The sequence below is a fragment of the Tenrec ecaudatus genome, chromosome 14 (assembly GCF_050624435.1).
Source record: "Tenrec ecaudatus isolate mTenEca1 chromosome 14, mTenEca1.hap1, whole genome shotgun sequence".
In the NCBI taxonomy this organism is placed as follows: domain Eukaryota; kingdom Metazoa; phylum Chordata; class Mammalia; order Afrosoricida; family Tenrecidae; genus Tenrec; species Tenrec ecaudatus.
The window spans coordinates 97,881,570-97,907,379 of NC_134543.1; the positions used below are offsets into that span (position 1 = coordinate 97,881,570).

General features: G+C 45.8%; 1 protein-coding gene and 1 pseudogene across 2 annotated transcripts; one reads left to right on the plus strand and one right to left on the minus strand.

Moving 5' to 3' along the window:
• Positions 1-7,339: 7,339 nt before the first annotated feature.
• On the plus strand, positions 7,340-14,652 carry RPUSD2 (RNA pseudouridine synthase domain containing 2). Of its 2 annotated transcripts, none has more exons than XM_075530845.1 (3): positions 7,340-7,928; positions 9,788-10,084; positions 10,722-14,652. In XM_075530845.1, exons 1-3 carry the CDS (start codon positions 7,350-7,352, stop codon positions 11,451-11,453), a joined length of 1,608 nt encoding a protein of 535 aa, XP_075386960.1. In that variant the 5' UTR covers positions 7,340-7,349; the 3' UTR covers positions 11,454-14,652. The 2 variants fall into 2 exon arrangements, with proteins under 2 accessions (XP_075386960.1, XP_075386961.1); XM_075530846.1 differs by having other exon boundaries at positions 7,340-7,745; positions 10,722-14,651.
• Positions 14,653-15,086: 434 nt separating this feature from the next.
• Positions 15,087-15,364, minus strand: LOC142426358 (small ribosomal subunit protein bS21m pseudogene; annotated as a pseudogene).
• Positions 15,365-25,810: the final 10,446 nt, after the last annotated feature.

Below are 25,810 nucleotides of genomic sequence, written 5' to 3' on the forward strand. Positions count from 1 at the left end.
ATTGCTTACATTGAACATTTCTTAGTTTATGTTGACATAGCAATAAACTTTTAAATAAAATCTACATTGAATTGCATTTTTTTTCCACTTTTATAGTTTTTTTTAAAGTTTTTTCTCCTTTTATGTACTACTTCATTCTCAGAAAAGTTATCAATACAGGTTCACAAATACCACAATATTGTAGCTGAAACCTCAGGTTATTTCATAAAATCAAAAATTATAAAAACACCGCAGCAACAAAAATAACAGCCCATGCTTGTAGTGTGTCCAAAAACCACTTGATTCAAAGCCTCAAGGTAATTTGGCCCTGTTGGCAGCTTTGACCAGCTACATGTTAGAAGGTTCACAAAGTACATTTGAATCGAGGTTTAGACTTGTAGCTGGATTGATACATGTTAGCTGGGCTTAGAAAGCGTTTTTTGTTGTTATAGCTAACCACAGGGATATGTTTATAAACATAATGAATTTGGATGAAGGGGGAAGAAGAGAGAGTGGAGCACACCTTGGCCCACCAAGCCTTGAAGACGATATTCCCGCTCAGAGAGCAGCCAATCCACAGAGAAGACCATATGGTTGGCCCCACTATGAAACACGACACCCCTCACTGACCCTTAGCCCTACAGAGGACAACACTGGAGACATTGTGTGGGAATTCCGCCCAATCTGATCACACCACACCCAGGCAAAACACTAAGGGCGTGCATTAGAACAGCAAGGGGAACAGAGCAACAAAGTCCCCAGGGAACACCAAAAACAGACTTTGGGGCCAGTGCTTGGCACCCCATCAGACTTGACCAGAAAACACTCCTAAAGGCCAAGAAACAGCCCTTGAACTAACTAGAAGCTTTTCTTTTTGGTTGTTGTTGTGTTGTAGTTTTTTTGTCATTGGCTTTTTGTTGTTGATGTTGTCTTGGTTTCTTTTGTTGCTTGGTTTTGCTCTGTCTTGTTTTGTGCATGTTATTATCTCTGCAGGTCTGTCTAAATAAGATAGGCTGGATGAACAATCTGAGGAGAAAACAACAACAACGGGACCGACAGTTCTGGCGGGACATGGGAGAGAGGGAAGAGGGGAAAAGGAAGTGGTGTTAACAAACCCAGGGACAAGGGAACAAGTGATCCAAATCGGTGGTGAGGAGGGTGTGGGAGGCCTGGTAGGGCATGATCAAGGGTAATGTAACCAAGAGGAATTGCTATAACCCAACTGAAGGCTGAGCATGATAGTGGGACAAGAGTAAAGTAAAAGGAAAGAGAGGAAAGTACTAGGAGGCAAAGGGTATTTACAGAGGTCTAAATACAGGCATGTACATATGTAAATATATTTATATATGAGGATTGGAAATAGATTTATGTGCATATATTTATAGGTTTAGTATTAAGATAGCAGATGGACATTGGACCTCCACTCAAGTACTCCCTCAATGCAAGAATACTTTGTGCTATTAAACTGACATTCAAAAAAAATTTTTTTAAATAAATAAATAGACTGACATCCCAAGATGCTTACCTTCCCAACATGATCGCTAAAGACAAAGCAGGTGCATAAGCAAATGTAGTGAAGAAAGCTGATGGTGCCCGGCTAGCAAAAGATATAGTCCAGGATCTTAAAAGACTTGAAGGTAAACAAGCGGCCATCTAGCTCAGAAGCAACAAAGCCCCCATGGAAGAAGCACACCAGCCTGTGCGATCATGAAGTGTTAAAGGGATGAGGTATCAGGCATCAAAGAACAAAATATGGTATCATTGTGAATGAGGGGGAGTGTGGAGTGGGGACCCAAACCCCATCTATAGGCAATTGCACATCCCCTTATGGAAGGGTCGCAGGGAGGAGAGGAGCCAGTCAGGGTGCGGTGCAGCAATGATGAAACATACAACTTTCCTCTAGTTCCTAAATGCTTCCTCCCCACCCACTATCATGATCCCAATTCTACCTCACAAATCCGGCTAGACCAGAGGATGTACACTGGTATAGATAGGAAGTGGAAACACAGGGAATCCAGGATGGATGATCCCTTCAGGACCAGTGGTGAGAGTGGTGGTACCGGGAGGGTGGAGAGAGTGTGGGGTAGAAAGGGGAAACTGATTACAAGAATCTACACAGAATCTCCTCCCTGAGGGATAGACAACAGAAAAGTGGGTGAAGGGAGATGTCGGACAATGTAAGATATGACAAAATAATTTATAAATTATTAAGGGTTCATGAGGGAGTGGGGAGCGGGGAGGGAGTGGGACAAATGAGGAGCTAATGTCAGGGGCTTGGGTGGAGAACAAATGTTTTGAGAATGATGAGGGTAACGAATGTATAAATGTGCTTTATACAATTGATATATATATGTGTTGTGATGAGTTGTATGAGCCCCCAATAAAATGATTATAAATAAATAGTGAATTTTGGATAAAACCATGCACAAAAACATTTTATAGCCAGTCATTTGGTGTCACCCCGCCCCCCCCTCCCGTGTCAGCGTCACCCAGTACCGTCCAAATCCCTGTACCCTGTGATGCCACCCCCAGCAGCAGGGCCATATCCTTTCACCATGCCTGCTCACTGCTTGCTGAGCAAGTCATCTGAGAAACTGGACTGCAGAAGTAGAGGATCAGTCACAAGGAGAAGACCTGGCCGTCCACCCTGCGTCCAAGCAGGTAGCGGGAGCAGCACAAGGAGGCAGCCGCGGAGGCACGAACGCACGAAGTCGGTGGAGACTGGGCTGGGCAGCAGGTCTGCCTTGCGTGCATCCCTTTTAAGGACTCTCTCTTGTCCGTCCGGGAGGGCGTTACCTTGGGACAAACACCCTTTTCCCTTTGGCAGTGATGCTTGCGGGGACCAGTTGGCTGCGTGGCAGAAGGAGAAAGGTGACCGGGCCGGTCTGGGTGGGGAAATGGAGCGAATGATCGCGGTGTGGTGCCGACCCTGCAGCGCCAAGGGCATCGGTGCTGGTCACAAGGTGAAGGAAGCAGCCTCCTCTCCCGGCCACTCTGCGTCCTGCTCCGCCCGGGCAGGCTTGCATAGGCGCTTTTCGCCCAAACCCTGCCACTTGCTCGCGGGCATTGCTTGAGCGGAAAAGCGCCACGAGTCCCTCCCGAGAGCCGAGAGCCAGAGAGGCCCATGGAAACCGCCTGTTCCCTGAACTTGGCTGGGCTGGGTGTCTCAGGTTTGCCCTCAAGCGGTGAGGGAGGTCCCGGGAAGAAGCGGGGCACTTGGGTCTGAAGAGTTAAGAGCAGCATTGTGTAAAAAACAAAAAATACAGAGAAGACCTTCAACCCTATGGATCGAGTCCGTGGCCACGGTGGGTTCAACCCTTCCTTCCACCGGATGTTTTGTTCTGTTTTACGCACGATCTCATAAGCTGGAGCTGATTGTATTGCACCAGGCTCTGCCGTGCTCCATAAGGTTTTCATTGACTGACTTTTGGAAATAAGCTTCCTTGTCTGTCTTCGTTAGCGTGGAAGTTGTGCTGAAAAGTATACACTATGGGTGACCAGGCGGGTGTTTGAAATACCAGTGGCAAGACATGACAGCAACACACAAGCCACCACAATATGACAAATTGCTGGATATATAATGTAAGAATATAATATAACTTTAAAAGTTTGTGGAAACATCATTTTCTTTTCATTTCCATTTTCTATGGATTTTTGAAACCATCATAGATCTATCTCTATATATATTGATCCTTTTGTAAGGGAGATCAGATCATCTCTCACACATGGCTCATTCTTCTAAAATAGACACGCACATGTGTGTGTGTGTGTGTGTGTGTGTGTGTGTGTGTGTGTGTGTGTGATAGGGGAAAGGTTGGTGTCCTGGTGGCAGAGTGGCTAACTGCTAACTAACTGTATGATCTGTAGTTCAAAAACCACCAGCTTCACCTCAAGAGAAAGACGAGGCTTTTGACTCCCATAAAGAGTTAAAGTCTCTGATGCTCCCAGGGCCGTTCTACCCTGTTCTAAGGATCACTATGAGTCAGAACCAACTCATTAGCAGTGAGTTTGTCTTTGGTCGGGGAAATGTTTGCACGAAAACCAGTTTTCCATTCACCAATGCATTCACATTTTGTTCCATCTCATCCATTGCAATCCCCACAATGAACATTACTTATCTCAATTCCTATTTCTATTCCTCAATCCTTTTCTAACTCTTCTGAACTTTGTCCTTGGATAAATACTGCCCTTTTGATTTCAAATAGTTGACTAGTCTATGGAGTACATATCTCCCTAGTGTAATTGTTCCCTTATATAAATAACTGTCTATTGGGTGGCTGAAAATTGAGCCATAGGAGTGAGTTCATTTCTAGACCTGCAGGATGAGTAAGGGTCATAGTCTCTGGGGTTCCACTGGTATATATCTAACCAGTAAGCCTGGTCTTTTTTATGTGATTTTGAAATTTGTTCCACATTCTTCACCCATTCTATCAAGGTCTGTCTGATGCAGCGGTTCTCAACCTGTGGGTTTCAACCCTTTTGGGGGTTGAACAACCCTTTCACCGGGCTCCCCCGATTCATAATAGTAGCAAAATGACACTTATGAGGTAGCGACAAAAATAATTTTATGGTTGGGGGTCAACACAACATGAGGAACTGTGTGAAAGGGTCAAGGCATGAGGAAGGTTGAGAACCACTGGTCTATCGTGTCCCTTAAAAAGGAGTTGGTAGTGATAGCCAGCCACAGTTGAATGCTGATCCATTAGTCCATTGGAATAATTATTTCCATGTGTCTTCAGTTTTGTTTTTTAATTTTTTGTCTTCAGTTTTTTTTCACTCTTCTCTCCTATGGACAGAGACCAATAGCTGCACCTTAGATAGTTTCTCATGAGGTTTAAAGATCCCAGTCACTACTCACCAAAGTAGGATATAGAAGATTGTCTTTGTGGACTATGTTATGCCAATTGTCCATAGTGTCCCCCAAGATTATGGCCCTGAGCCCTCGTGCCAGACTCATTCCTTCAAGGTGCTTGGTTCCTGTGGCAGTTACATGATCTGTCAATTTGCAAAGTGGTGGGCTCTACCCTGTAAATCAGGTCATAGCCAATGAGGCCTCTGTGTGGGCATGGCCTTCTCCTGAGGAGTCTGGGAACTCCTGTATTCCTCCCTGGAGGTGGGAGACACTTGGTATTTCGTCTTCCTACTGTGAAGCCACATGGAGTTACACTGGTGCAGCCAGAGTCCTGGAACTGGAGGAGCCACGTGGAGACCCATGCCAGCGCTGAGATGCTTCCACCACCACTGGATCGACAAGACTTTCCACCCACTGGCCTGTGATCTTCCTGCATTCAGCATCATTGCATGGCGGTGTGAGTATTAAGAGGAATTTATGGACTAGTATTGACATATGGGGTAATATTGGACTTAAGGACTTGATCTGAACTGGGCTGGGATGTTTGCTTAATGTACAATTGCTCTTTGATATGAAGTTCTCTTTTACACATATGAGTGTCTCTTGATTTGTTTCTCTAGTCTATCTGGACTAACACGGTTCTGTCTAAGAAGTTTTCCTATATATTCTATAAGGAGTCTTAATGGTACAGTGGGTTAAACATTGGACTGCTAACCACATAGTTTGAGGTTCAAATCTATCAGTTGTTTCTTGAGAGAAAGATGAGGCTCTCTGTGCACAAAGGATTTACAGTCTTGGAAACTCGATGGAGCAGTTCTATTCTGCTTTAAATAGTTGCTGTAAGTTAAGTATGTTCTACTATATGTGTAGATATATTTGCAGCATAGATATATATCCGCTGTCATATATATATATATATATATATATTCATGGGTGTAGTTTCTTCCCACACCTGTTCAGCTTTTGAGCTATACAATTCTTTCCCATTGCTCTTAAACCAAAAAAAGTAAACTCACTGCCCTTGATTCAATTACAACTCACAATGACCTTGTAAATCTCAACAGAAGTAAACGCCTCATTTTTCTTCTGTGGAGCTGGTAGGTTCAAACTTCTGACCTTGTGGTAGCAGCCCAACATACAACCCACAATGCCACTAGGATTTTTTCCCATTGTTCTTAAAAAAACTTGAATTCTTACAGTAAATCAAGTAGCGTTCTTAGTTTAAGCAACATAACTCATTCTAGCTTTGAATTTCACACTTGTATACCCAACTACCTACACAGCTCCACTTCCCTTTCTAATACACACTTTGAACTTGACCAAACCCACTGCCATCGAGTTTATTCCAGCTCACAGTGACCCCATAGGGCAGGGTAGAGCTGCCCCTGTGGGTTGCCTGAGACTTAACTCTACAGAAGTAGAGAGCCTCATCTTTCTCCTTTGGAGTGGCCAGTGGTTTTAAATTGATAACCTTGTGGTTAGTTAGCAGCCCAATGTGTGGCCTACTATATTCAGAATCCAGCTCCTGGTCTTATATCCCAAACCTATGCCACTCGTAGTCATCCCCATTTCAGTTCTGGTTGCTCCGACCAAACCAATGGAGTCATTCTTGCCTGCTTGCTTTCTTCCGTGGGAGGTGTCAGACGCCTATTCGAAAGGGCTGGGATTCCCTTGACTTAGGTCTTTTCTGAGCCTGTTCTTCAGTCCTCCGGTGAATTCCGGAGGCACAAACATTCATTCAGTAATTCTCCCCATGAGGAAGTTAACTGGTGGTGCTTTCCGTGTTTTCATTTAAGAACTGTAAGGTCTTTCTCTCCAGGCTAGATTTACACCTCGGTCCTTGGCTCCGCGCGAGAAAGAATTCATGCCGGAGCCTGACTCGTGATCCAAGTGAATTTAATGAGAGTTATAAGAAGCTTCAGGTTTTTACAAATACATCTTCTGATACAGTTGTGACTTTCATCTCGGGATAAGAACGTATGAAAAGTAAATGGAAGTTCTCTAATCCTCTTGCCTTCAGGAGGTCTGCGATGCGTGAAAATGTTGTTTTTGTATTAGTTTAAAAAAATAGTTATCTGCTTCACTGAGATAATTTGCATAGCATAATATTTATCCTTTTAAAGTGTACAAGAGGGTGTTATTTTGACACATGCACAGAGTGCAGTCCTCCTGCTGGTGGTTTTCCCCTTGCCGCTTTTACATCAGGTCACTTTCAGGAGTTTCTCCAGACCGCAGGGCCTTGGAGCTGTAACGGTCAACTCTCGCCGTGGTTTTCACAAAGGCACCCCGAGGGTTTCCTCTGTGCAATTCCGTCTGATCTGGCACAAGAAGATCTCTATATGCTGATTCCCCGGTGGAGGAACGTTTGCTTCGGCTGCCCAGAGACGACAGGATGGCCTTGGGGGGTCCTACCGCCCTCTCCCGCGGGTCCAGGCAGCCTCTGGCAGTGAGCCTCCCTGATTGGCTGGCGCCCAGTGACGTCGTCAGATGGCGACGCAGAGGCGACGGCCGGCGGGGCATGTGGCTGGGGCGCCGCCCGCGGCTCGCCGCCTTGCCGCTGCCGTGGCGCTCGGTAGCGCGGCGCCCCGAGTCCACCGGCACGTGGGACAGTTGGGGGGGCCGCATGGCGGACACACGCCCGAATGGGGTCGAAGTAGCGGGGGGGCTGGAGGCTCCAGCTCCGCGGAGCGGAGACGCAGCAAGCCCGGAGCCCGCGGGCCCTGGGGTGGAGTCGCCCCCGGAGGCCGGGGAGCCAGCGCTGGTCGCCGCCCCGGGCGCCGGCAGGCGGAACCAGAAGCGCGGCGCCCCTGGGGAGCGGATCGTGCCGCCCCCGAAGAAACGGCGGGCGGGCGTGAGCTTCGGCGACGAGCACTTCGCAGAGACCAGCTACTACTTTGAGGGCGGCCTGCGCAAGGTGCGGCCCTATTACTTCGACTTCCAGACCTACTGCAAAGGCCGCTGGGTGGGCCGCAGCTTGCTGCACGTCTTCAGCACCGAGTTCCGGGCCCAGCCTCTGGCGTACTATGAGGCTGCGGTGCGGGCGGGCCGCCTGCACCTCAACGCGGAGCAGGTGCAGGACCTCAGCGTCGTGCTCAAGGTGCAGTCCGGATCGGGGCCGCCAGGAGCGGAGGAGGAAGGGATCTGGTGTCTCGGAGTAACTGGGGCGTAGGTACTGGAGGAAAACCGCGGCGATTCCGAAGCGGCCGCTCTGACACCTGGAAAGCACGTTTAGCAAATACTTCAGAACCCATTCCATCGAGGGGGTTTCCTTGTTTCCAAGGAAAGCAGCCATTTTCCCCCGGTGGGGGGGGGATCCCCTGAACCCATTGTAGGCACTGCCTTGTGGCCCTGGCCCTGATCACTTTCCACCAATTGTATTGTAGGTCTCTGTACAAATGTCATTTGTGCTTCCTTTCAGCGCGCTAGGCAAAGGGCTGAGCATTTTATATTCGTTAAACTTTAATTCGTTTCATTATAATGATAATTTTGGGTAGTTATTGCTACTACATTTTACCTGAGGGAAAAGGCTCCCCACCTCCAGAACCTGTATTCTTAAAACTATTACCTAAACCATATCAGGTAAAACCTGATGTGTAATAGAATTATGATGTACCCAGGAGGAAGACTAGACTTTAAAAGTGCAGCATTTTACTTCCTCTCATTTTGATTTCACCACAGCTGAGAGATACTAGACACTCTTGAAATTAACACAGGCTCACCATACATGGAAGAGAGACACATTCAGATGTGGGGAATGGATAATTGGAATCTCCTCTCCCGCCTGAGAGTTCTGAGAACACAGAGCTAGCCTAACTGGCCTCTTACAGATAGGAAATGGAGGCCAGGGCAATTTGGCCTGAACTTTTATTGAGCTCGCGACAAATTCAAGTCTAAAGCCCAAGTCTGGACTCAGCTCAGTGGTGACTTGCCTTCAGTTTATATGTACCAATAGCAGAGGAAGGCATCAACTTCATGCAGATGGCAGCCCCAGGGTCATGCCAGTCCCTCTCGTCCCCAGATGGAGAGCGCTACTTTGTGGGAGCCTGGGATCCTGTGGGAGCTCAAATCGGGATCAGGACACCTTTGGGAACTTGAACTGGCTTCGAGGCCTTGGCTAGTAGGTCATTTTTGCTCTGTAACCTGGCCTTGGGCTGGCAGAGCCTAAGACCTTTGGCAATACGTGCCCCCAAGTCCGCTTGCCAAACGGGATGGGCAGTGTGGGCCAGTTGACTGAGCTTGCGGTTGATGCCCATTAGGATCCTTGCCTTGACCTCCTTGGGCTTCACAAGAGCCTAGATAGCCTCTGCATGAGCATCCTTGGCCTTGACATTAGGGGTCTGCGTTTTCTTCAGGCCCTTCTGGTTATACTTCTTGGAAGAGCACATGTTCCTCAGGAACTTAAAGTCCACTCTCTTAAGATATTCATATCATTGTAATCAGGTTTCTTGATGCCATTTCTGTACCGTTTTCGGGATTAGTTGTGCATGGTATGGTTCTTGGACTTGGACCTATCTGCACCAACACTTGCTGCTCCCGGAGCACCAGACTGGAAGAGCTTTTTTTTTTTAACTTTTAAAATGTAACTATATAGAGAAAATAATATATAAAATGTAAATAAAATAGAGAAAATAAGGGTAAGCAAACCTAAAACAACATCCATAGTTCTGCCACACAGAGCTAACCCAACAACATTTTTGTGTCTATTGTAGAACTTTTCCAGTACTTGCTATCTCCCTGAGTATTTTTACAAAGTCAGATCACACTGGGTTCATACCTTAAGGCAGAAGAAGCATTACGGATCTGATAGCGGAGTCTCATTTAGCTGCATGGTGTTTGGTACGCCTCTTGATGTAAACTTCTGTATACATGTGAATCAGGAAGAGGCAACGTTGATGCGATGCTGGCTGGATCCAATCTTCTGGCTCCTGAAAGACTGGTTGCTTTTGTCTTTGGCAGGACAATGACTTCTTGAGGAACACAGTACACCGACACGAACCACCAGTCACATCAGAGCCTATCCGCCTACTAGCCGAGAACGAAGATGTGGTAGTTGTGGACAAGCCTTCCTCCATTCCTGTCCACCCCTGCGGCCGCTTTCGACACAATACAGTCATCTTCATCCTTGGCAAAGAACACCGGCTCAAAGAACTGCGCCCACTGCATCGGCTCGACCGCCTTACCTCTGGGGTGCTCATGTTTGCCAAGACCGCTGCGGTCTCTGAGAGAATTCACGAGCAGGTGCGAGACCGCCAGGTGAGTCAGCCTCTTCCCCTGCAGGCCACTTGCTCAGCTCAGGAACCCTCGGGTCAAAATGGCATCATTGAGTTCTAGATCTGAAGTGGGCCAAAGTGCCTTCCTCCAGAAGTTCCAGGATCTAAAGTGCCAAAGATAGGTTAACTCTCGCTTATGTTTCTAAAGACCTTTAGAAATGGGATGCACTACCTCTTGGTAATTTGCAAAAAAATAAAAGTTAGAAAGTACTGGTTTATCAGATCGTGGGGAAAGGCTGCTAAGCGAAGTTGGAAGAGGCATAGTTCGAAGAGTTTATCGTCTTGATTAGAATCTGGAATTCTGAATCTGGATTGTAATACACGTGTCGGGTGCTTGCTATATACGAGGCATGAGACCAAGCACTATTAGAGCCCCGCTCACGGAATCCGTACCCTAGGCCGAGGTGCCAGTGCTTTTCAGCCTCATCTTTTAGACGCGCTCGTGGCATTTAAAGCGGCGAAGTACTGTGGTCAGGGTCATGCAGCAGGTAAACAGGAATGCTGGGGTTTAGATCCTCTCCTTTGTGACACTCGTGCATGCCTGATTACTCCACCCGGGGCCTGGGCTTTGGAGTTTAGGCTCTGAGCTGACTCTCTCCTTCCTATTCCTTCCTGTGCAGCTGGAGAAGGAGTACGTGTGCCGAGTGGATGGAGAATTCCCCCTGGAGGAAGTGACCTGCAAGGAACCCATCCTGGTTGTGTCTTACAAGGTGGGGGTATGCCGTGTGGATCCCCGGGGCAAGCCCTGTGAGACGGTGTTTCAGAGACTGAGCTTCAATGGCCACTCCAGTGTGGTGCGGTGTCGGCCTCTCACAGGCCGTACCCACCAGATTCGAGTCCACCTCCAATTCCTGGGCCACCCCATCCTCAATGACCCTATCTATAACTCAGTCGCCTGGGGCTCCTCCCGTGGCCGGGGTGGCCACATTCCCAAGACAGATGAGGAACTGCTACAGGACCTGGTAGCAGAACACCAGGCCAAACAGTCCCTGGATGTGCTGGAGCTCTGTGAGGGTGACTTGTCCTCAGGACTTGCAGCTTCCATGGCCCCCTCCTCAGAGCTGGACAAGAAGAGCCTGGAAGCATTGGCTTCAGCCGCTCAGAAGGTGGACAGCAGCTGTGAGATGGCCCACAAGGGTCCAAACACGTTGGCCTCAGCACCAGGGAATGCAGCTGAAGCAGACGTGAAACCAGAGACAGACCCCCTCTGTGCAGAGTGCCGGTTGGTGCGGCGGGACCCCTTGCCCCAGGACCTCGTGATGTTCCTGCATGCCCTGCGCTACAAAGGGCCTGACTTCGAGTACTTGTCACCCATGCCTGAGTGGGCACAGGATGACTGGCAAGAAGACTGAGAACTGGAGCCAGTGGAGGGATTACTTGCTGGGTTAGGGCAGAGGTGGGCCATAGGCTGGTACTCAGGGCTCTCTGTAGGAGGGAGGGTGGACCTCTGGGGACCTGCTCCTACTACCTCCTGCCTTTTTGTAAATACATTCTTTTTAATGTCTCGGGTGTGGGATTTTCTTACTGCTTGTTCCTTTTTGTTTTGATTGAAATAAAATCCACTTAGCATAAAATTAACCATTTTTAAATTATTAATCATGCAGTGACGTTTTTATGTTCACACTGCTGTGCAGCCACTCCCTCTGTCTAGTTGCAAAGCACCTAGACGTTTAGAGTTGCCATCACCCAAAAAGAAAATCCACCATGTCCCCAAAGGGTTCACTGGCCATTCCCTTGCCCCAGTAACCACTACTCTGCTCTTGTTTTTATGCATTTGCTTTATTCTGGGCATTTCTATCAATGAAATCAGGCAATATGTGGGCTTTTGTGCTTCTACACCCACAGTAAACAGTTACAGTATTAGAAACATGGGAGGCAGTTCTACCCTGTCCTATAAGGTCTGTAAGAGTCAGCATTGACTCAATAGCAGGAAATATTAGTATTCTTACATTTAGCATAATATTTTTTGTGGTTTTTCCATGTTGTAGCATGAATCAGTACTTCATTGTAGTGGAATAGTAACCATTTTGGGGGGGACAGAACATGAATATAATATGTATATCTGTTTATCAGTTGGACATTGGATTATCGCTTTGTGTCTACTATGCACAATGCTTTTATGAATAAGCATGCACAAGTTTTTGTTTTTGAGTACCTGATTTTAATTCTTATTACTGTGTCATGTGATAATTCTGTGTCTAACCACACCATTTTACGTTCTTAACAGTGAAATACAAGGGCTTCAACTTTTATTCATCCTCACCAACACTTGTTGTTATTCACATTTTTCATTATAATCATCTAGTGGGAGTGAAGGTACTGCAGCTTGGCTACTAACCGAAAGGTCAGCAGATCAGATTCACCAGCCATCCCATAATAAAAGAACTAGCAATCTGCTTTCTTAAAGATCTCTGTCAGGACATAAATAGGGAGCTAACAACAATAAATAACAAGGAAGAAGGTATGTCCTGGAATTGATTGTAGTCATGGTAACACAACCCTTTTTTTATTTCACAACACTTATGAATGTGAACTATTGAAATGTATGATATGTGAATTGTATATGGGAGAAATTGTTAAAAATAAACTAATTTTTAAAAATACGGATAGTAAGAGGAGCTGACCCCAAGGGCTCAAACGGAAAGAAAATGTTTTGAAAATGATGATGGCAACATGTGTACAAATGTGCTAGATATAACTGATGTGTGGATTGTTATAAGAGCTGTAAGAGCCCCCTATAAAATGATTTATTAAAATTGAAAAAAAAAGATCTCTGTCAAATCTTCAGGGTCAGTTATATACTGTGCAATAAGTTACTATGAATCGGAACTGACAAGCCAACGAGCCAACCGTGGGAGTGAAGTAGCAGCTTAGTTTGCATTTTACTCTTGATTTATAATATTGAGCATCTCTTCATGTGCTTCTTGGTCATTTATAAGTCTGTGGGGAAATGCCTGTCTAAGTCCGCTCATTTATGTTTGAAAAATTTTGTATTTTCTCTCATTTTTGAATTGTCCTCTCCATTAGTCTATAAAAGTTGGAATTTTTAATGGAGTGTAATTTATTTTTTATTTTGTTGTTTATGCTTTTTAAAAAATTACTTTTTATGCATTTATACCTAAGAACCCATTGACAAATCCAAGATCATGAAGATGTATCCTGATATTCGAAGAACTTTAGGTCTTTGATACATTTTGAATTAATTTTTGTGTGTGATATGAGATAAGGGTCCAGTTTGATTATTTTGCATGTAGATATGTAGTTATCCTAGTCCCATTTGTTGAAGAAATTATTATTTCCCTATTGGATGTTCGTGACATCCTTATTGAAAATTAATTCACCATAGATAAATGTGGGTTTTTTTCCCCAGAATCTTGGTTCTCTATATAACATTGGTGTATGTATTCTTAGTCTAGTACCACACTGTTTTGATTACTACAGCTTTGTAGTAAGTTTTAAGTAAGGAAGTGTAAGTCCTCCATCTTTATCCTTTTCCCAAGAGTGTTTTGGCTATTTGAGGTTCCTTGCAATTCCAAGTGTGGTAGTTACATAATCTGGTGAGTGAAGGGGTGGAGTCTAGTCTGCCAATCGGGTCATAGCTAATAAGGCCTCTGTGTCGGCATGACCTTCTGAGGATTCTGGGTACGCCTGTATTTTCTTCCATGGAGGTGGGAGACACTTACTCTCAACTCACTCCCTTGGAGACTTTCTACTGACAAGGCTGACATCCCTGAGGAGAAGTCACATGGACCTACCTGATGCAGCCCTGGGTGCTGGAGAAGCTACATGGAGACCCCTGCCAGCATTGAGATGCTTACAATTTCACTGGATCTATAATACTTCCACCCACTGGCCTGTGATTATCCTGCATTTGGCATCATTGCGTGTGACTTGTGAGTCAGAAGAGGATTTTATAGATTGGTATTGGACATATAGGCTAATATAGGATTTATGGACTTGATCTGGACTGAGCTGGGATGTTTTCCTTAATATTCAATTGCTCTTGTATATAAACCTCTTTCTTATACATATATGTGTGTCTCTGAATTTGTTTCTCTAGTCTACCCGGATTAACACACCAAGTGAACTTTAAGATCAGCGTTTCCATTTCTGCCAAAAAGGACACTGGGATTTTGATAAGCATTGTTTTGAATCTAGAACACTTTAGGTAGTATTGCCATCTTAATTTTTAAGTTTTCCAGTTCATGGACATGGGATGTTTTCTACTTATTTAGAACTTTAATTTGTTTCAGCAATGTTTTATAGATTTCAGCATATAAATCTTGCACCTGCTTGGTTAAATTTATGTTTAACTTTTTTGCCTTGTTTATGCTATTCTAAATTGTATTTTAAATGTTGTTTTTGCATTTAATTGCTAGTGTATAAAAATGTAACATTTTGTGTATGTCGATTATGCAGTAAAGTGCACAACTTTACTGAATTATCTTCATTGTAATATTTTGTGGACGGGGATTATTTAGGACTTTATATATATTGATGCAATCATAGTATCTGCAAATAGAGATATTTTCACTTCCCTTCCTATTTAAATACTTTTTATTATTGCTTTTTTTGATGGGTGTTTCAGAAGCAGAATTTATTCTAAATACATACATGCTGCTTCTCTTTACGGAAATGTGGGGGAGAAGTCACGGTGGGGGGGATAGTTCAATAAAGCATTAACATAAAATTCTTACGTAGATTTCATCAACTGAGTGAACATATGAAGAGACTTCCAAAGGTCCGTGGAATTTAACCACGATTTTTGAAGCCCCCGCACAATAAATACATTCCATCTGTTAGACTATTTCCTCAGTACTGCTCCTATGCCACTGTTGGCTCTTTCTCTTTGAGTTAATAGGACACTGAGGACAGCTGGAACTAGCTCTGTCCATGCAGGCCTTCTCACGGACGTGAGATGGGCTTTATTGTAGACAAAGGCTAGAGACATGGGTTCCAGAAAAGAGGGAGACACACAAATCCCCTCAGCAGCCCTGCCAAGGATCCGCCCGATTTTTCCGCATCAAGAAGTTGATCTTTCGAGTCATTTCTGTGTTGTAGATCCTCCAGCAGGTTTCGTAGCTTTCCCGCTGTCTCCTGCGGCCTGGCTTCCCGTAATACGCCTTCGCTCAATGTCCTCAACGAGTCCGTCCATGGTGAGGATTCTGCTGAGGGTCCTGTAGGCCCCTTCCACATTTCCTTCCTGCACCATCACTGTCCTGGCAATGAACTTCAGATGTTTTGCCATGACCTTGGACTTAAGTCTTCAGTTCAATGTTTTGTTTTGCCTTGTTTGTGCAGGGGACACGCCCCTGTGCCGCCCGGCCGGAAGCCGCTTTTTCTTATGTAATTGCTCTGTGTTTTAGTTATCTAGTGCTGTTGTAGCCGAAATCTCACAAATGGCCAGTTGTAACACACAGAAATTCATTTTCTCACAGTGCAGGAGGCTAGACGTGTGCATTCAGAGTGCATGCAGGCTCCAGGGAAGGCTTTCTGTCAGCTCTGGGGAAGCTTCTTGTCTCTTCCCTTCTATGGAGCTCTTCATGTACTGTGGTATCTGCCGAGGCTGCTGCTTTCTATTGCTTGTTACTCTTTTACAGCTCCCATATTTAGGCATAAACAGTACTAATCCTGTCTCATGGACAAAACAAGGACAGTTCCTTTCCAAATGGAAGTATGGCCATAGGCATAGAAGTTAGGATTTAAAAGATATATTTTGAAGGGGCACATTTGATTCCTTGTGCTCTGCTAGAACTTGTAGTACAACGTTGAGACAAAAGAGAGACACTTGCTCTGATCTTAGGGGGAAGCTTTCTGCTACAGTGTTGACTGTGGCAGCCCTACAACTGTTTATACACTCTTCTTTCTTGTTAATGTAGCTATATCAGATAGGATAAAATCCCGAGGAGAAAACAAGACCAATGGTTCCGGGGTACATGGACAGGGGGAGATGGGGGAAAGGTAGTGGGGAGCCAACAAACCCAGGGACGAGGGAACAATAAGTGATCGAAAATCGATGGCAAGAAGGGTGTAGGATGCCTGGTGGGGCGTGATCAAGGGCGGTGTAACCAAGAGGAATTACTGAAAGCCAGATGAAGGTTGAACATGGTAGTGGGACAAGAGGAAATAGAGGAAAGAACTAGGAAGCAAAAGGACATTGACTAGATGACAGCGAGGGGTGGTTTTCTTCAAGTCTAGAGTCACTTTAAAAATCCGGGTTGTGTTTATGTGTGTCTGTGAATTTATGTGTGTGTTCTTCCTTGCACTTGACAGTTAGGTCATTATTCTCAGTCTGACACATGTTACTAAGGAATTTGTAGGGAACCTGTGGGAAAGGCTGCGACCCTTACAGGACCTCAGGTTGAATCTGGTTGGTGTTTCCTATTGTTTCCTATAGTTCACAGTAGACTCTGCTTGAATATATTCAATTTCTCCCCCTAAATGGAATTATTTTAAAAGTTATTTCCTATAATAGTCTTGCTCCTCTTAAAGATAAAAATAGTCTAGCTCCTTTTAAAGAGAAAAATGGGATCATACTAGGTCAGAGATTCTCACTCACTACCATTGAGTTGGTTCCAACTCCTAGTGACCCAATGGGACAGGGTGGAACTGCCCCTGTGGGTTTCTGAGGCTGTCAGTGTTTACCGGAGCAAAAAGCCTCACCTTTCTCTCACACAGTGGCAGTGGGTTTGAACTGCCAACATTGTGGCTAGAAGCCCTCTGTGTAAACCACCACAGCCCCAGGGCTCTGGGCAGTTCTTGCTTTGCCTTCTTTCTTTTTCAAGCAAATGCTTTCTTGCCTCGTTGTGTGTTCACACTGTAAAACCCCTCCACTATGCATGGAATTGCAGGTGTTTAACGTTTTTCATTATTAAAATCAAACTGCAGTGAACACTGTGATGTATTCTATCTTTCCACACTAATTTGTACCACTACTTCAGGAGGATAATTTTTAAAATATAATTTCAAGTATAAATATTGACCAATAGGTAACATCTCACATGGAATATGCTGAGTGAAATGAGTCAATCACAAAGGGACAGATATTATATGATACTACTATTATCAAAAACCAAGCAAAGGTTTTCTGCATAGGACAGTTTTGATGGTTCCCAGGGGAGAGAGGTGAAGAGTGCAAATCACTAATTAGACAGTACCCAAAACAAACCCCTGGCTACTGAGTGCTGACTCATAGTGACCCACTTGAAATCTTTATGGCAGCAGACAGCCTCATTTCTCTCTCAAGGAGTGGCTGGTGGGTTTGAATCTCCGACCCTTTGGTTAGCATGTAAATAGGTAGCCCACAGGCCACTGTGGGAAGACATACATTAACTTGGTTAAGGGGAAGAGGAAGGCCAACCTAACTAACACAGAAAACCACTGGGCGCTACAGGAGCATTTGGTAAATACTGTTACTTACCCAATAGCGCAGTAACAGTAATAATTTGCAGGTGGATACAAAGTGAAAGTAAGTGTGCACTGGCACCAGGGAACACACCTATGAGCATTTACTCCTATGGGTTTGCCAGAAGACATTTTGACATGCATGTTTGCCCATGTTTGTACTTCAAACACAAGGGTAAGTTAAAAAAAATACTGCTACTGGCGTTTCAGTTCATCCATTCATGGGTTTATTCCAAACAAACTGTTTGAACATTTTTCTGCGATCAGCGGATGGCTGCAAATCCTCTCAGTAATACACTTGTTTTAGTCTTGTTAGGTGCCTTCGGGTGTGAAAAAAAGTCTCGTAAAACAGTGGCTCTGGGGGGATTTACTGGGCCAGTTAAATTCAAGGCCGAGAGTTCAGCTCAGCGATAACTGTTTTTTGTGGACTGCAAAGGGACAATCTTGATCGATATTCTTGAGGGACACAGGACGATCACAGGGTCTTATCGTGGAGAACTTTTTGAAAATGAAAACTGGTCTGATTACTCAGGCTAGCTAATACTACATTAAAATATCCTGATTTTTTTTATGAGCGAGCAGAGTATAGAGAGGCATATAGCATGTGTTCTGTATCTCAAAAACTAGAGATGGGGCCATTTTTGGAATTGATAGGTCTAATATACCCAGAAACGAGTCTACTATTTGAGACACCAAAACATGTGTTGGTTGGTGTAATTCAATAGCACAATACTTTTTGACTTACCCTTGTTTATCTAGGGATCAGCGTCATGCCAATTTCACCATAACCGAACATCTGGAGGAACTGAGTCCCTGGGCTTGAGGACTTGAGATCACGGTCTCAAGTGGCGGGAGGGGCGGTAGGTACCTCTAGGTCAACCGGCACAGCACTGTCCATGAAGACCGTGCTCTCCATCCTACCGTGGTGAGCAGACACTTTATGGTTGTGAGCACTTGAGATACCACTATCGATCACTTCCTGTCTGGAGTAAAGAAAATTAAAGACTTAAGGGAATGATTAGTCCAAATGACTAATCGACCCCAGGAGCCATAGCCTCCACTAGCCCGAGACCAGAACTAGATTGGACAGAGTGAGAGAAGATGTAGAACAAAACTCAAAACCACATAAAAATGGCAGTCTGACTGGGTTGAAAGGGATTGACAGGCTCCCTGAGATTCTGGGCCATAAAACACCATTCAAGCATGGACCTGAATCCACACCCAAAGATGATCTTTCAGCCAAAGACAGGCCTAGAGAGTGAACAAGAGCAGCCACCAGGGAGCAGGGAACCATAGGGCACTCAATGCCAGGATTTGCCCCAAAGCAAAGTTCAGAAGGCAGGACAGATGGCAGGACACTGGCATGGAAGCCCAGAAGGAAATAGGAATAGTCTCCTTGAGGGAATTGCAACTAATGTAAGGAAACCAAATGATGGGAAATGAATTTGCTCTGGAAACTTTCCCCCCAAACACAATAAAATGTTTATATACATACACGTGTGTGCCCATATATCTCTGACATGTTACACCTACACACATCACTGCCAAACCAAATGTCCTCCCACCAAGTCACTTCCGACTCAGTGACCCATAGCACAGGGTAGAACTGCCCCTGTGGGTCTCTGAGACGGGAACTCTTTACAGGCGTAGAAAGCCTCCTCTTTCTCCCGTCACACAGTAGGTAACAGCAATAGCTCTCCAGAGAGATGATACTAATCTACATATACCATGGACGTGAGAGACAGAGGCAGCTGAACGCAGTGGCCGGGACAGCTGGTCAGCCAGCACACTGCAGTGTCGAGTTTGGCCTTGGTTCCAGCTGTGGCTTGGAACCACAGGTGTCCTGGAACACCTGCTTCTTCACGGCTGACCTAGATTTGCTTGCATCAATGTTGCTCCCAAAGGCAGTAGAGAAAATGGGCTTCATGGCCTTAGGGACACTGATTCTCAGGACTGGGTGTTTTCCAGGACACAGGATTAGAGAAAAACAAAGATGTAAGAACAGGCCGAAGAAGGTGACCAGGTTTGGGATGGAGGAGTGGCTGCGGTTGGCTCCGGAATCATCACCACGGCATTCATTCCCCTTAGATCCCTGCCTTGCCCGTGGCACACATGACCATCTATGTCGGTGACCGCTGTTTTCTTCCCTTCCACATTCTGTGTAGTCTCTTCCTTTCATTCAAACTGCCCCGTGTTTTCAACCTCGCACGACCTTGATGGGCTGTGAACCCCGTCAAAGCAGTTAAGCTTAGTCAAATGGAAGAGTCATATAATCAACAGTTCCACTTCTGGCTATCTACCGAAGAAACACTGTCATGTGTGTGCCAGGAGATTAGGAGTCCCGGGTGGCATATGCAGTTAAGTACTCAACTACAGGGGAGAGGGACGGCAGGGAAGGGGGGGAAGGAAAAAAAAAGTACTCAACTACTAGCTGAAAGGTCGGCTAGAACTCACCTTAGAAGAACTGGGGGATGGATCTGCTTCCAAAAGGTGGCAGCGGAGACCCCCTCTGGAACACTCCTATTCTGCATGCACAGAGTCACATGAGTGCATAAAATGCTTACTTGCAATAACACAACAACAACAAGACACAACCAACGTGTTCATGCCAACTTCTTAGCTAGAGCCAATAGATGTCTAATTATATACACAAACAATTGTATACTAAAGAGCAGTAACAAAGGAATGAATCATATGCTCAAAACAGTCTTGTGGGAAAACATGAAAAACGAATATGTGCAACTTCCATATATGTGATTCCACTTACATAAAATTGGAAAACAGATAAAATGCATTTTTACAAAGTCATACATATAGATTTGGTAAAGAAAAACAAAAGGGTTGACGCTCTCTGCTCGCACCTGGCTGCCGAGAGCCCGGCCGTCCTGGAAGGAGGGCTCACAAAGAGAACGCTACCAAGACATCTTGGCGAAGGCTCCCCGCAGAAAGTCTGGCGGCAGCGCGGAGAGCGCACGCGCGTCCCCGGAATGCGCAGGCTGAGAACCAGGGGTGGTCAGTGACGCGCAGCACGCCGGATTCCCGGGATGGCTTGCCCGCGTTCTTGCTTCTCCACGCGGAGAGGATTCGCGCGGCTGACGCCCTTTTGTAATCCAAGTCCCTTTCCCGAAGGAAAGAGCAGTTTCGGGCAATACAGGCGCAACCAGTACACGCCACCCCTGGAAAGTGTGCAAAAACAGCTGAATCGGGGAACACGGAAACCCACGAGGAGCCAAAGGGAAGAGAGCGTGCCCGCCCTGAGGGCGCACGGAGAGCCCCCTCCTCCGCCCTGCCAGGGAGCCCCTGAGAAAGAGCGGCGCCGCTTCAGCCTGTGCGACGACCTCCTCTCCCCACTTGAGGGGTCTCGGAGGAGGGTATGGGCCCATCTTAGTGGCTGGGTTTAGGCGCATGTGTGACATCATGTAGCTGGTGCCTAGCGTGTGTGCCCACACTGACCTTCACCTGTGTCTAGGTGACCTTGGTCTAAGCATCCCCGGCGTTGGATTGTCCCGCTGGGTGTCTAACGTGTGTCTGATTTCTTTCCAACCCCTTGGCGGTGGCATGGTCAGCTACGTTTTGTTCAGTGTAGGCATTCGGTGGCTAGGAGCCGCTCTATCCCTAAGCTTCCTACTTGTCATAGACGCTAGTAGTTGTAGAAAACTCCCCAGAGAAGGAATGTATATAATTACTAAGACGGAATACATTTGAAAGCTGAGAAAAGCGATACCAAAAGGGTAGGGGAGCGGATGGGAGAAAGGGGAAACCGATCACAATGATCCACACATAGCCATACACCCTCCTCCAGGGGGAAGAACCACAGAAAACATGGGGGAGGGGAGATAGTAGTTAGTGTGAGATATGAAAATAATAATTTATAATGTAATCGAGGGGTCATGGGGGGAGGGAGAAAAAGAGGAGCTGATATCAAGAGCTCAACAGAACATGTCTAGAAAAGAAGGAAGGCAATGTATGTACAAACATGCCTGAAGTGGGGGTGGGGGTGGGGAGGGAGGGGGAAATGAGGAGCTGATACCAAGGACCCAAGGAGAAAGAAAATGTTTTGAGAATGATGATGGCAACATGTACAAATATGCTTGACACAATGGATGGATGGATGGATGGATTGTGATAAGAGTTGTAAGAGTCCCTGATAAAATGATCTTTTAATTAAAAAATAGAAAAGACAAACAAAAGGGTGATTAGCATGAACTTCAAGAGCGTTCATGATGGCTGTGGTGGGAGGTTGCCAACAAGGAGGCACAGGGAGCTTCAGAGGGATTGATAATATTCCATTTCTTTTTTTTAAATTCCATTTCTGAAGTTGGTTTTTCTGAATGTACTTCTGGAACAAAACATACAATACATACATGGTGTTGATTTGATTCTTGTTCTTTAAACCGTACATACAGCATATACTATTTATGTATGAATTATATCATTGTATGGACAAAATCTTTCCGAATTAAAAAAAAACGTTAAAAGCTCTCTTTCCTCATTTGTTGTTGTTGTTTTTCCCTCTTGGATTCTCTTCTAAAATAGTGACTGTCCTCTTTTGTCCTCCCCGGCTCCCACGGTCCAGTTGCCCTCCACACAGATGGTAGGAACTGCACTCAGGTGCCGAAGCCAGGGGGTCAGTTCCCCCAGGAATGGAAAGAGAACACCATGTAGCTGGTATATTGGAGACAACAATGGTAAGCAGTCCAGACTAATTTAAAAATGTGACTACACACTTCAATATGCCATAGCAGATTCAAAAACTGTGTATATATATATATGAACTGAAGGGTTTAAAAGCAGTTCATTACGTCATTGCATTCTAGCTCTAGCATACTCTTAGATACAAACAGTCTCTTGCCTGGCACTTTATCACACTTCATTAATGTGGCATCTAGACACAAGAGTCTTGAGCAAACTTCAGTAGTTCAAATGACGCAATCGTTCTTATTCATTTTTGTCTTGTAAACATTTTACTATTTGTGATAGTTACGTAATCTGGTGTCAACTCGAGACTATTAAGAGTGAAGGGGTGGAGGTTAGCCTGTCAATCAGGTCTCAGCTTGATGACCTCATTTGGAGGCGCATGGAGATAAATAGCTCCCTGGAGGCCAGACCCACACTCTCTCCCTGCCAGACATTCTTGTTGCAAAGACACATGGAGCTAGGCTGATGGAGCCACAGTTCTGGAGCTGGAAGAGCCATGCGGAGACCCACACCAGCACTGAGATGCTTCCACCGCTACTGGATCCACAAGACTTTCCACCCACTGGCCTGTGATCTTCCTGCATTTTGCATCATTGCATGTGTTATGTGCGTCTGAAGAGGAATTTATAGACTGGTATCAAACATTTGGGCTAATATTGGGCTTATGGACTTGATCTGGACTTGGCTGGGATGTTTTCTTACTACTCAATTACTCTTGATATAAAGCTCTTTCTTATACACATCTGAGTGTGTAGAAGATTTGTTCATCTAGTAAACCCGGGCTAACACACTAGTCCAGATGTTGAGTTTATTGTTGGGAGTGCTGTCACGTTGGGTTGGTTTCGTCTCATGCCCAGTCTTGTGCCATCCTCATGATCCCCATTGTGGTCATTCCATCTCATCGAGGGGCTTCCTCATCTTTGCCGGCCCTCTCCTTTACCGAACCTGAAACCCTTCTCCAGGGACTGGTCCTTCCTGAGAACATGTCCAAAGGTCGTGAGCGGCACTCACTTCATCTTTGCTTCTAAAGAGAATTCTGCCTACACGTCTTCCAACACGGATTTGTCCAGACTTCTGGAAGTTCGTGGTATGTTCAATATTCTTCCCCAGCATTAGAATTCCAAAGCATCTGATATGTACTGAATTATGTGCCTGCTTGTCACCTCCTAATATGTGTCAACTTGGCTGGGCTGTGATTCTCAGGGTAATCATGTAATGATCTGATGCGCAAAATCAACCAGTTGTAAGAGGGCTAAGGGTGGGATGTGCCACCGGAAGTCCTGTAAGAGTAGTTCCCCAGGGGGGTTAGCTTGCAACCTGAAGCAAACAGGGACAGAGGGAATGCTATCACCAAGAAGAGGTATAACTAGTGGTTGCTAACTGTTTGCTACTTTCACAGAGGATGCAAGGCAAGAACACATTCAAGAGGTACCCCTTATCCTGTAAAGAGTCACGGTCCAGAGCCGTTTTTATGAAGACGGCATCAAAGGCAAAGAACGAAGGCCCTCTCCCTCGAAAAATGGAAACAAAAGCAAGGTGTTAAAGGCCAAGAAGGCCATGCTGGAAGGCGTCCACGTGCACACACACACACACACACACACACAAGATCCCCTTGTCATCTACCTTCCGGTGGCCCAAGCCCCTCAGGCTAAGAAGGCAGCCCAAATATCTTGAAAGAGCATCCTTTCCCCATCCCTCCAACCCAGAAAAACAAGCTTGACCACTATGCTACCAAATTTCCCTTGTCCAGGAAGATGGAAGAACTTGTATTTATTGTGGCTGTCAAGGCCAACAAGCACCAGATCAAACAGGCTGTGGAGAAGCTTTGATCAGGCCTGACAGTGAGAAGAAGGTATATAGTCCACTGGGTCCTGACTGTGACGCTTTAGATGTTGCCAACAAAATTGGAATAGTCTAAACCGAGTCCAGCTGGCTAGGCGAAATATAAACTTTTTCAATAAAAAAAATTTTTAAGTTGCAGTCCAAAAACTCACACAAGGCAGTTCTACGCTGTCCTGTAGGGTTGCAATGAGTCGGTACCAACTTGATGACGGTGAGATTTGGTTTATTTTAATTGGCATTTAAGGATTTGCTTTGAACTGGATTTCAAATTTTCCTCTATTGATCTTTCATTTTAAAAAAAGGTTACTTTATCTTCAGCAAAGAGACATTCCCCAAAGCTGTTATATAACAGATAGGTGTTTGCTTATTGATAGCATTCAGCTCAGGGTATGATTTGAGCAGAGAAAAGTGTTTGGGGTTTGGGGTCGCAGACCCAGAGAAGATGGCCTGGATTCGCTCTTGGGGCTCTCCAGACCTGGTCATAGCTGTCACCCTGGAGACGGATTCCCACTGGGCACACTCCCAATGGCAAGACTCAGTTTGAACTCACTTCTGCTATGACCTGCCTCACAGAGACAATTTTGTGACGTCTTGGAGTCCAGGCGCTCATTTTTAAAAAAGAGTTCATGAAAACAGATAAGTTGCAAGCACACCAAAATGCATTAGATTTATAGTCTGTTGTTAGAAGGCTGGTGTCAGCTGAGGATCGGCCTGGGCTGCAAACCATCACCTGAGAGCCGTAACAACTTCTTTGGAGAGCATCTCATTCTTAGGAGAGTCGATCGTCCTGGAGCCGAACCAGGAAAATGAAGACTCAGCGTGCAGAATAGTGGTTTGAGGCGGACCTGCGGTGTTGATTAGGAATCGAAGCATTCTTCGTCGGCAGCTTTGGGAGTGTGGGTACTGGGGATCTGAAAGTAACGGCCCTTCCCGTGGAACTACCGGACTCGTCCTTGCAGCGTGTCCATGAGAGGGCGGGCGCCTCAGACTCTTGCCCGACAGTAACCACTGGCTTCCTTCCGGGCCTTTGGAAGGTGGCACACGGGTAGGAAAGGGGTTCACATATGTCAGGAAGTCTGGATAAATGGGGGAAACCGAGGCCACCACAGCAATTCTCACTGCGGTGTCACATGCAGGAAACCACAAGGGGACCACTGAGCACGAAAACCAAGCGTCCAACTCTCAGCATTTCTCCCCTGCTTGCCTCTAAATCGGCGGTTCTCAACCTGTGGGTCGAGACCCCCTCTCCCCCTTTTGGGGGTTGAACGACCCTTTCACAGGGGTCACCTGATTCATAACAGCAGCAAAATGACAGTGATGAAGTAGCAAGGAAAATAATTTGATGGTTGGGTGGGTCACCGCAACACGAGGAGCTAGTTGTAAGAAAGGGTCACGGCATTAGGAAGGCTTAGAACCGCTGCTCTAAATTCTTAGTTTTTCCAGATTCTACAACTGAAGAATTGCCTTTAAGAAAATTTCCCACCCACCTTTTCTCTTGCAGAGACTGAGCACACAAACCAAAATCACTGGCTTCAAGTCAATCTAAGGCTTAGCGACCCTACAGGACAGGGTAGAACGGCCCCAGTGGCTTCTGAAGTTGGAGCTTTACGGGAGTAGAAAGCTTCATCTTCCCGCTCAAGGAGGCCGCTGGTCTCCAACTGCGTCTCTTGCGCTTAGCAGCCAAACACGGAACCCACCAAGCCAAAGCCATGCATTGGCAAAACTCACGAACATGAGGCCGCCCAGCCAGCTTCAGCCTTGCCAA